This window comes from Oryctolagus cuniculus, chromosome 11, assembly GCF_964237555.1.
Source record: "Oryctolagus cuniculus chromosome 11, mOryCun1.1, whole genome shotgun sequence".
Lineage (NCBI taxonomy): Eukaryota > Metazoa > Chordata > Mammalia > Lagomorpha > Leporidae > Oryctolagus > Oryctolagus cuniculus.
In genome coordinates this window covers 110765718-110777954 of record NC_091442.1, presented here as the reverse complement: position 1 = coordinate 110777954, position 12237 = coordinate 110765718, and the positions used below count along the sequence as shown (strand labels likewise).

The following is a 12237-nucleotide window of genomic DNA, read 5'->3' as shown; positions in this document are numbered from 1 at the left end:
CTGATGCGCAGTGTTAGAAAAGATGCTGCATCAGAAAGATCTGAGGACAAAACAACTTGGTGGTCAAAAGGTTAAGTCACCAAGTGCTTCTGATAATTGTGCTTTCTAGTGTTAGTGCATAACTAATTTATTGCTCTGTGAGTGTGTGTGAGAGGAGGAGAGATGGAAACAGAGATGCATAGGTGCGCAGATTTGGTGAGGCAGATAAAGGATCCTTACCTGCCCACCTGTTACCTTCTTGGAGCCCTCATGACCGTGTCTGCAATACTAAATTTGCACTCAGTCACCATATTGCCTCCTGGGGCTACCCTAACAAATGACCACAAACACAGTGGCCTCCAACAACAGAAATGGGCTCTTGGAGTTGGAGGCCAGAAGTCGTAAATGAAGATGTCCACAGGGCCACACCCCTCAAAGGCTCCCAGGGAGCCCCTTCATCCGGGAGCCCTTCCTCAAGTCTTGTGGGTCCCCGCAGCACCTGGCACAGCCTGGCTTAGGGAAGCGTGACCTTGACCTCTGCCCCCACCGTCACATGGCCTTCTTTCCTGCCTCTCTGTGTGTTCCCTGTCTCCTTTCTTGTAAAGGCGTGCCATTTGCTTTAGGGATCACTCTGAGCCACGTCATCTCGCCTTAAAATCTTTAATTACATCTGCAAAAACGCTGTTTCCCCAAAAAGCTCGTATTCACAGGTCGCGGGGATTAGGCCGTGGACATATCTTCTTGGGGAATAGGGTTCAATCCACTACGTTTTCTTTAAGATTCTGCTAGGAGAGCCTTTGCACTCTCCTGAAGAAGTGGCTTAGATACTTCTGTGTTCATGTCCGTGATGACTGAAGTCTTTAGAAAGTTAAATACCGAGGAAGGCCTTTTTTCTTTGCTACCTCCACTCTCTGTGCTCTATGCGACAGAGGCTTGCTACCCTGCAACCCAGGCATTTGCTTCCCGTAATTATTCCTAAACCCCGAGGGGAGATAGCTCTGGAGCCCAGGTCTGCCTGCAATGAACCTGACCTGCAGGCCTGAATGTGTCTCTTCCTTCCCCTGGGGCAACTGGGCGGCTCCTGGGTCTGTGCCCCTTCTGCTTGGAGGTTCCACCTTCATTTTTATTTTTTAATCTTTTTTTTATTTTTTGACAGGCAGAGTGGACAGTGAGAGAGAGAGACAGGGAGAAAGGTCTTCCTTTGCTGTTGGTTCACCCTCCAATGGCTGCCGCGGCCGGCGCACCGCGCTGATCCAATGGCAGGAGCCAGGTGCTTCTCCTGGTCTCCCATGGGGTGCAGGGCCCAAGCACTTGGGCCATCCTCCACTGCCCTCCCTGGCCACAGCAGAGAGCTGGCCTGGAAGAGGGGCAACCGGGACAGACTCCGGCGCCCCGACCGGGACTAGAACCCGGTGTGCTGGCAGCGCCGCAAGGCGGAGGATTAGCCTAGTGAGCCGCGGCACTGGCAGGCTCCACCTTCAAGCTTCTCCTCCCCACACCTGGTGGCCAGCGATCTTGCTTTCCAGTTTTCTTCCAACTTTGCTTTCTCTGCCTCTTAATTCTTCTGTGTGATCTGGCCACTTAAGTCTCTAGATCATGATGGGACTGAACTTCTGAAGCACTGGGTGTAATAACTAGGTCATTAACGCTGTTTACTAACCTGGACTCATTACCAGCGAGCTTTCGCTTTGCCACAGCATAATGAGGTTATTAATTAAGGCAAGAGACAGAAGTACTCTGGGTTTGCTTAAATGCCACCTGGGGAGACGCCTAGGGCTTTGGTCATGATTTTTGTGAAATGCCTCCAAGGGGCTATGTTTAAATTCCTGTGAAATGGGTCCTTGCCTTTCTCTTTAAATTTGTTGTTGTAACGCCGGCGCCGTGGCTCACTAGGCTAATCCTCCACCTTGCGGCGCCGGCACACCGGGTTCTAGTCCCGGTCGGGGCGCCGGATTCTATCCCGGTTGCCCCTCTTCCAGGCCAGCTCTCTGCTATGGCCAGGGAGTGCAGTGGAGGATGGCCCAGGTGCTTGGGCCCTGCACCCCATGGGAGACCAGGAAAAGCACCTGGCTCCTGGCTCCTGCCATCGGATCAGCGCGGTGCGCCGGCTGCAGCGGCGGCCATTGGAGGGTGAACCAACGGCAAAAGGAAGACCTTTCTCTCTCTGTCTCTCTCTCTCACTGTCCACTCTGCCTGTCAAAAAAAAAAAAAAAATTTGTTGTTGTGGGCTCCTAGAACTCCCAGTTGCAGACTCCACCCAACGCCTTGTGCATCTGAGCTGCAGAGGCAGCACAGGCTCTGGAACCCCACCGCCCGGGGTTCGAATCCTGGTCCTGGCTCAGCTGCCTGCTGTGTGACACCGTGCACATTATCTGGGCTCTCACTTTGCCTTAGTTCTCCCTCTGAACAAGTGGGAAGATTTTGTAAATTCACACATGTGGATTCACATGCTTGGGCTTTATATGCGAGAGTGGTTATGCTCATTCATTAAATCCAAGGGCATCTGCTGTGTGTGGGGCACGGTTTGGTGCCCTGCACTTTCGATGATGGTGTGGTTGATTGACTTGTCACCCCTTAAACCCATATATTGGGATCCTAAACCCTACTACCTTCGAGTGTCACCTAACTAGAGACAGGGGCATTAAAATGTAATCAGGTAAACTGTTATCAGGGACTGGCGTTGTGGCACAGCCGGAGAAGCCACCGCTTACAACACCGGTGTCCAATATTAGAGCGCAGGTTTGAGTCCCGGCTGCCCTGCTTCTGATCCAGCTCCCTGCTAATGTTCCCCAGAAGGCAGCAGATAAGGGTCCAAGTCCTTGGATCCCTGCTGCCCATGTGGGAATCCTGGATCGAGTTCCAGGCTCCTGGCTTTGGCCTGGACCAATCTGGACCATTGTGGCCATTTGGGGAGTGAACCAGCACACAGAAGATCAATCAGTCTCTCTCTCTCTCTCTCTCTCTCTCTCTCTCTCTCACTCTCACTCTCACTCTCATCTTTCCTCACTGTCACTCTGCCTTTCAAAGAAACAAATCAATAAGTCTTAAAAAAAAAAAAAAAAAGGTGAGCAGGTTTAAGTGAGGTCATTAAACTGAGAGTGGCCTGTGTGCTGGCGCCTTTGGCGAGTATGGAGACATGAATGGAAGGCAGACAGCGGCCCAGACACGGGGAGGAGAAAGACAGTCGTCTGCAGGCCAGGGAAGAGGCCTGGGACGGCTCCTCCCTGCCCCTCCCAGCACCTTGCCTTTGGCCTTCTGCCTTCCAGAACTGCAGAGAATAAACTTGCGCAGTGATGGAAACCAGGACGGACAGCTCTGCTGTGGAATGTTCACCCTGGGGTGGGGGGCAGGGTGGTCATGAGCTGGTAGGAGGGATCTATTCTGCAGAAGTCTGGTTGCCAGCAACAGAAAGTCACTGAAGCTTGCTTAGCCAAATGGGAGCACGAAGATGAACTCAGAAAATCTGAAGGCAGGACTGCAGACTGGCAAATACGCCTCAAGAGGATTCCCCATCCCTTGCCCGGCCCCTTCCTTCCTCCTTCTCCAGCCTGGTTTTCTGTGCTTTCCCAGTGCACGGAGCAGAGAGCTTGGTGTTCAAACAGCATCCAGGTTTGTGCATTACAGATAACAACCTCCTAAACAGAAACTTCATGAGTGCCCGGTGGTCGGGTCAGATGCCTACCTCGATGGCTGTGACCACAAAGGCAGCATGTCGGTGCCCAAACGTGGTGATTCTACAAAAACCATGTGGATGGGGTAAGGGAGGATGGGTCGCTAACGTGAGGAGGGCTCTGGAAGCAGAGATCAGTCACCACGGAGCTGTGGTCCATACTACTGCACAGCGCAAAGCTGGAGAAATCCAATGTCATGGTGAACAGCATTTCCCGTCTTACAGCCATGGAGCTGCTTCTGTCTGCAAGGAGGCAGAAAGTGGTAGTGGTCAAAATGTGGGTCTATCAGTGTCACACAGTTTCAATTCACTCTTGCCTTCTATTCTTAAACATTTTTAAAGATTTATTTCATTTACTTGAAAGGCATAAAGGTAAGAATATTTTCCATTCATTCACTCCCCAGTGGCTGCAATGGCCAGAGCTGGACCAGACCAAAGCCAGGAGCCTGGAACTCCTTCTGGGTCTTCCACATGGGTATCAGAGGCCCAGGTACTGGGGCCATTCTCCTCTGCTGCTTTCCCAGGCACATTAGTAGGAGTTGGATCAGAAGTGGAGCGCGGAGACTTGAACCCATGCCAGAGTCATAAGCAGTGGCTTTACCCACTGCACCACATGCTGGCTCTGGTGTGTTTCTTTAAATTTTTTAAAAAGATTGAACGATTTACTTGAAGAGTAACAGGGAGGGAGGAAGGGGTGGTGGGAAAGAAAGAGAAATATCTTCCATTTACTACTTCACTCCCCAGAGAGAGAGAGGACTATTTCCATTCACTGATTAAGTCCCCAAATGCCTGTAACTAGGACTGGGCCAGGCCAAAGCCCATCATCCCCTGTCTCCCAGCACAGTAGCAGAAAGCCAGATCGAAAGTATGGAGTTGTAGGAACCAGGCACTCCGGTACAGAGCAGCAGCTTAGCCCACAGCGCCACAATGCCCACCCCAATTTTGCCTTTGATTAGTTGCATATTTGTGGGCATCACCATGCCTGTCTGTGCCTCACTTTACCTTTCAAAAAAGGGGTGGAAATTGCATCACCACTTCTATGATTGATATGAGGGTAAATGTGTGTTTGGCACATGTGGATACCCAGTGGGTGTGAGCCGGGCTTAGTACCATTAGTGTCTGATTGGTACTGATCCTGTTTGGGTTTGCTTTCTCCCAGGCTGAATTCTCCGAGTTGAACCTGGCCGCCTATGTGACCGGGGGCTGTGTGGTGGACATGCAGGTCATCAGAAACGGGACCAAGGTTGTGAGGTAAGCAGGACTGGACTGCAGAAACCCTACTGGCAGGTGCCTGGGACGTGTCTCAGAGCCCGCCCCCTCCCTACTGCTGCCAGCCCAACTCCTACACCACGTGGACTTCCCTGTGCAGGGTGGCTGCTGCCTCAGAGTTCCAGGTGTTGTTGCTAGAGAAACGGCCAGTGGCATAAATCGGAGGGGGAAGCAGCTGTGTTGTCCTGGAGTGAGCCCTGGGCTTGGAGAGAAAACTTCTGGGTTCCATTTCTGGCCAGGTGGCTGTATCCTGTTGTATTATTTAGTCTCTGTTGTCTTCTGTTTCTCAAGAGATTTGCAACACTGAAGTCAGAGGCTGCAGAAATTTCTATGAACGCATGTATGTGAGTGCATGTTATCCATTCTAAAGAGCTGGACAAATGTCAAGTTCGATTAGAAGGATCTCAACCCCACAATAAGGCAGACTCAACGCCAGAGAATCTCCTTCCAGTACATCCAACATAAAAACACTGGATAAAAAAAAAGATTTCTGAACGATCTGTGTGTGATGTTTGCTGATGGGGGGGGGGGGGATTCTGCAGAGGTGAGCAATGACAAAGTGTAAACCTGCAGTGGATAGAGGATGTGTAGAATCCATTTCTACTCTTGAATACCCAGGAGTGATAGCATCCTAGGTCTGAGAAGGTATGGACAGGGTATAGGGTTCAGATTTTAGAAAGCAGGGGAAGCTTTGAGGAAGGGGTACCATTTGTTCTGACTCTTATTGAATGTGGGCATCCTCAGGATGGGGGAGGGAACGAGAGAGGGAGACAGCCTTCGCAAGCGAAGAAAGGCCCCCAAGTGGAGCATGTTTTGGAAATTATGACGATTCAGCTCATTCATCATTTATTGAATGCCTACTGTGTGCCAAGAAGAACATGGCATGGCTTCCTCTTCCTAGAAATGGTGGGCTGGGTTATTTGGACCAACTCTCCCTACCCATGAAAAACAGCTTAAAAGCTAGCTTTAAATAATTGTAATTAAGAAAATGTGGCATGACCGTAGGAACTGCCAGGAAGAGAATGATGGGAAAGTGGAAAGTCAGAGAGTTAAATGTATCCTGAGAGTATTTGCCAAGTCAGCCAGGTTTGAAATATTTTCGGTAGTATAGTGGGGCAAAGGAGAGAGACATGAACACCCAGAGGCAGTCGGAGTGAGGGATGTAATGGTCGATCCTCCCTACAATAAGCCGAGAGCCTGGAAGACCACAGTTTCAAGAGAGCATGAGTTGCACGTGATGGTAGCTTACATTGCAGTCTGAGTAACCTAGGCCTTCTATGGCAGACATGAAGGTGACCCAGGGTAGACCCTTAATCCAGCATGGCTGGTGTCCTTATAAGAAGAGAGAGGTTGGGACACAGGGACCTGGGGACAAAGCCATGTGGTGATTGGAGGTAGAAGTTGGAGTGACACATCCGTAAGCCAAACGCCAAGGGTTTCTGGCAGTCACAGAAATCGAGGCCGTCCGTGTCCAGGTGGAGCATGTCATCCCTCAGAGCCTGCTTAGGAAGCCACTGCCAGCACCTTGACTGTGGACTTGGAGCCTCCGGCCCCGTGGGAGGACACATTTCTGCTGTTCAAAGCCACCGCCGTGTTTGTCCCACTTCATTCCAGAATCCCAGAAAACACAGACAGCTGTGCTTCTGTGCGTCTAGATCTCCCGGGAATCCTGTCACAATGCAGATTCTTATCACTGAGGTCTCCGGGTAGGGCCTGAGGTCCTGACTTCACCGTGGGCCCCCAGGTGAAGCCGATGCTTCTGGTCCTGTGGAGTCCATTGGAGAAGCAAGGTTATGGACGAGCTCTCTGCTGCTGCTGCTGGTGGTGATGGTGATGGTGCTAGCAGGCCACGCTCTGAGTGGCTGGGGCTGTGAAGACAGTGTCGTTACGGCCAAAGACCTGGGTTCCCAGGACCCTTCAGGCTGTTGAGATTTATCCTGTCCCATGGCCAAGGTGGTACCAGCAGTCTCGGCCAGGCAGCTGGGTTTTGTACACTTGTTACAGGATTCCAGACCTTAGAGAATGTGCACACACACAAATAGATATTTATTCATTCTCTCTCTCTCTTTCTCAGTGAACCAATCTTCTGCTGCCCTCAGACATCAGAGCCCTGGTTTCCAGAGACCCATGAGCCTGAACATCTGAACGTGGGTTCTTGGACCCCCCAACTCCAGGACTCCCACTAGCAGTGCCATTGGCTCTCAGCCTTCAGCTGTGGGCTGTGAATTGCACCATTGGGTCTCCTAGTTCTAAGGCCTTTGAACTTGGACTCAATTACAATGCTAGCTTTTGTGGTTCTCCAACTAGAAAATAGTGTATCGTGGGACTTAGTCTCCGTCATCCTGTGTCTCCTTTTGTATGCGTCTGTTGGCTCTGATGCTCTGAGAACTCTGGTTGATACAGGTAACCAGGATGAGTGGAAAGCAGACCACTGCTGCTTTTGTCCAGCCTCCATTCCTTCTGCTCTGGAAAACAGCACCCAGATTTGACCACTGGATGACCCCTCCCCAACATGTAGTCCGTGTGATGTGCACAGCCAAAGGCACAAGGCCAGCCTTGGCCAATTGGAATATCACATTGGGGCTCAAGCCAGGCCAGTGAGAATCCACTGTGAGTCTTGCTGGGACTCCTGGATGAGAGGCACATTGGTGCTTGTGGGGGGGACGCATGGAGCTGTTCAGGGGGCCCTCTCTCTCCTTCAGAGCATGATCTGCCAAGAATGAAGCCAAGGCTTAGGGGAGCACAGCCAAGAGAGAGAACAATGACCTGCTGATGTTATTCAAAGCTCTGGATCCAGTCTCATCCCCAGGCTGGAGCCAAAAAAAATCCCTTTTTGTTTAAGCCAGCTTGAATTGCACACACAAAATTCATGAATTTTTATTTATTTAACAAACACCTTTATTGCATTTCCTATGTGCTAGGCACTGTTCCAGGCAATTAACATAGATTAACTCATTTCATCTTTTCGACAGCCCTGTAGGGGGTGCACTATTATAATCTCAGATCCAAAGATAAGGAGACTGAAACACCAACGGGCTGGGTAATAGAATCCAGGTCTCTAGCCAGTAAGTGGCAAAGCCAGGATTCCAGCCCAGGGAACTTGGCTCCAGAGCCTGGGTGTGCACCAGTCAGGGCTGCCTCACTGTGAGTGGTACCCAAGAGTACAACTCAAGTGTGGGAGGGAACTGAGCATCTCAGCTTCAGCTGGAAAGTGAAGAAAAGCCAACCACCCCTTCCTGCTGATGGCTCCTTTCACCCTGTGTCTGCACAAAGTGCTTTATGAGAAGCAGGATCTTGGCTAATCTATTACTACTCAGCTAATACTACCACTACTGATACAGATCCACAAGATGGTCTAACAACACAGAGGGGCAGGAGAGCCTGGTGGTGAGAGCACAGCCTCTGGGGCAGATGGCCAGGGACGAGTAAGTGTCCCAGAGATGCCACAGTGAAAGCAGTTGTGTGATCACGGAAAGTGACTCTCCAGAGTAATGTTACAGTACTACTGTAGTATTAATAACAGTCCTACTACTACTACTACTACTACTACTTGATAATCACAATACTAGTGCTACTGATCATCATAATACTACTACTGATAGTAATAATTCTGCTACTAATGTTAACAATACTCATCATCACAATATTACTCGTAGTAATAATACTACCAATTATCACAGTACTACTGATAAAAACAATACTGCCACTGCTGATGATTACAATACTACTACTGATAATCACAGCACTGCTCCCATTGATCATTACAATACTCCTACTATTGATCACAGTACTCCCACTATAGATAATCACAATACTACTGATAGCAGTAGTAGTACTGAGCATCAGAATACTACTACTGCTGATAATAACAATACTCTCACTACTGATCACCACAATACTACTACTGATAGTAATAAAGATGATAGCATTACTGTTCATAACAATACTACTGCTGATCACCACAGTATTGCTCATAGTAATAGTAGTACTGATCATCATAATACTACTACTGCTAGTGACAATATTGCCACTACCAATGATCACAATACTACTAATCATCACAATACTGTTCCCATTGATCATTACAATACTCCTACAATAGTCCTATACTGATGTAATATTCCTATACAATACTCCTGCTGATAATCATAATACTACTGATAATAGTAGTACTACTGATGACAATACTACTACTGATAGTAATAATGCTACTAGTGTTAATAGCAGTGGGTGGGTACTAATGAGAGTAATAACACTGCACAGTACTACTGAGAGTAATAATACTAATACTACTTTTAAAAACAATATCACTTCAGAGGGCCATAGTGAGGATTACACAAGTCGCTATATGTGCAAATCTTTGAACAGGGCCTGCGGCCAGGGTAATTGCCAAATTAGGTGTTGATAGTTACAGAAGAAGCAGCTGAGGACACCAGCTGAGTCACATCTGGGGTGATGAACTGGTTTGCCCCAAATCACACTTTGAGAGAGGGGCAGTGTTGGATTTGAAGCCAGCTCTGGATTCTGTGAGTTCCCACGTGTCTTTAAGTTCTTGTGTCTCCCCTCTGCCCAGCACACGGCATCAGGTCCTGTGGCACTCAGGCCAGGCTGAATGGACAGGAACAGCAGGCACAGATTTCTGCAGGTGCTGGGCATAGCCAGAGCTCACCCAGGGTACAGGAGAGGTGTGTTCTTCTCCCTTGGAAACCTGAGAAGCTGCTTCTCTGTGCATCCTTCCTTGATTTCTTTTTTTTTTTTTTAATATTGATTTATTTATTTAAAGTCAGAGTTAGTGAGAGAAGGAGAGGCAGAGAGAGAAAGAGGTCTTCTATCTACTGGTTCACTCCCCAATGGCTGGAGCTGTGCCAGTCAGAAGCCAGGAGCTTCTTCCAAGTCTCCCACATGGGTGCAGGGGCCTAAGGACTTGGGCCATCTTCTACTGCTTTCCCAGGCCATAGCAGAGAGCTGGATCAGAAGTAGAGCAGCTGGGACTCAAATTGGTGCCCATACGGGATGCCGGCATTGTAGGCAGTGGCTTTACCTGCCACGTCACAGCACTGGGCCCTCCTTTCTTTATTTCTAAGATGTGATTGTGAGTTTGCATAGTCTTTGTAAGGGTTACAGGAGATGTGTTTGTTCCTTCATCACACAAATATTTATTAAGTGCTGTGTTCCAGGAGCCTTGTTAACTATTGGGATTGTCTGAGACAGGGCGCACACAAGAGACAGAAGCCGCCCCCAAATGGTCTAAATAAGGACTTTGATGCAAGAGCCATTTACCGAGGAGTGTGCACAGCTACGAGACCATGAGACATTCAGAATCCAACCAGGGCAGGAAGCCAGTGTCACCCCCAGGGCGGAAGTGACAGAAGGGGCAACAGAACTACAGGCTGAACATCCTTAATCTGAAAATCCAGAACGATCCAGATCCTGAAACTTTCTGAGTGCTGACATGGCACCAGGAAACTTTGTTCCATGCAAGTTTCTAAAAATACTGTATGAGAGCGCCTGCAATCTGCATGTGTGAGATGTATGCAGAACAGGAACGAATTTCACATTGGGACTTGGCTTCCATTCCCGAGATGGCTCCTTATGGACAAGCAAGTATTCCAAAGTCCAAAATCCGAAGCCCTTCTGGTCCCAGGCATTTCAGGAAAGGGGGTTCAGCCTGAGCAGGGAGCACTCTGCTGAGGCTCTTGTTGGGGAAGGGACTCAGCCTCCTCCACACCCAGGACGCGCCAGCAGGGTGGACACAGGAGAAGCCACCACCCTCTGTCCCCCTGCCCTCCAGTCTCCTGCTGGGCCTGACTCTGGCCAAGCCAAGTGCAGAGCGGTCAGCAGGAGAACCGGGTGGATGCTGTGCACAGTGATCAGCCTCCTGGGACCCCGGGCAGGGCAGAGGGGCACGAGACAGAGGGAGGAACTCCTAGCGGGGGTCATCAGTGAACGGACAGACCCAGTGCCCTCGTGAGGCCAGGCTCTAGCAGTGCTGCGTGAATGGCCAGGCATCGCACACAAGCTGGTTAGGGCCTCACCATTTGCAGCAATTAAATCCAATTAAATCCTGCCCTGCGCCTAGGCCAGGACTGGGGAGCGGGAAATTGCCAGCCAGCTCCAAGTGCTCCAGCGCAAACCAGAGGGCCAGGTTCTCTGGAAGCTGCACATTCTGTTTAGAAAGCAGAGCGGGGGCCGACCCAGGCCATGTGAACATTCACGCTTCATGGATGGCCGTGGCCCTTCTGGGCGCTCATTCAAGCCTGGCTCCCCCACGGAGAGGTTTAAAAAAAAAAAAAGTGGGGGGGGGGGTGCAGCCATGGCCACAGGGACAGATGGGATTGGAGAAACAGGACAGGAGAAACCAGGAATGAAAAACACCCAGGGAGGCAGCCGTTAATGAGGCCCCAATCTAATTATGCCAGCCCTGCTCTCAGTGTGCAGCATTAGGCAACGCTAAATTACAGGCACCCGTTCAAACCACAGTGCCTGATAATGTGCATCCGCTCATTAGAAGGTCAGGCGTCAGACGGGGTCGGGGAGAGGGAGCCAGAACGCGTTAGGAAAACCCAGGACCTTGGGAAAAGGCATCAAAGTCTCTCCAACCCTTCCACCCCCACATCCCCCGAACCTGCCCCAGGCTTGCTGTCTGCAGGGAGAGGGAGGTGCCGGGGCTTGTCCCAGAAAGGGGGATCCTTTGTAAAATCTTAGGGTTCTAGAGTTGGAAGAGCCCCTTAGGATTTTCCATGTGCCCCCATTTTTCAGATGGGTAAACTGTGGCCTGAGGGGCAGCTTGTCCCAATCCTCCCAGCACATTTAGCTCCTGAGCCAGAATGGGCCCTGTCTGTCTTGGGAATTCTCAAACAACTCCTCGAAAAACATCTTTATAATCAGATTCCTTTGCTCTTTATTGCATATGTAATTCCCTCCGTTTCGTGGGCTTCTTTGAAACTGAGCTAATCATTCATTCCCCAAGGCCTTGGCCTCCTTGGTTCGCTTTTGAGAGGCAGAGAGAGAAACAAAGACCCTGCATCTGCTGGTTCACTCCCCAAATGCTGGCCACGGCCAAGGCTGAGTTGGGCTGAAGCCAGGGGCCGGGACCTCAATTCTGGGCCTCCCGCATGGGTGGCAGGAACCCAACTGCGTGAGTTCCCACCGCTGCCTCCCGGGGTCTGCGTTAGCAGGAGGCCGGAGTCAGGAGCAGGAGCTGGGGATTGAGCCCAGAGACTGCAGTATGGCCCGTGGGCGTCTTTGCTGGTTTCAGTCCCCAGGCCCGTGATCCAGCCCGACCAGCAAGCTCACGTGACCCAGAGCGCAGGCCCCAC

The 12237-nt window shown here is 50.4% G+C and overlaps 1 protein-coding gene across 4 annotated transcripts in view; it reads left to right on the top strand.

Annotated features, from left to right (window-relative positions):
- SYN3 (synapsin III) overlaps positions 1 to 12237 on the top strand; it is a 455954-nt gene that overhangs the window by 93185 nt on the left and 350532 nt on the right. For all 4 annotated transcript variants that reach the window (XM_070051328.1, XM_008257067.3, XM_017341626.3 and 1 more), the window contains 1 exon segment: positions 4809 to 4900. In XM_070051328.1, coding sequence (XP_069907429.1) covers positions 4809 to 4900 — 92 coding nt within the window.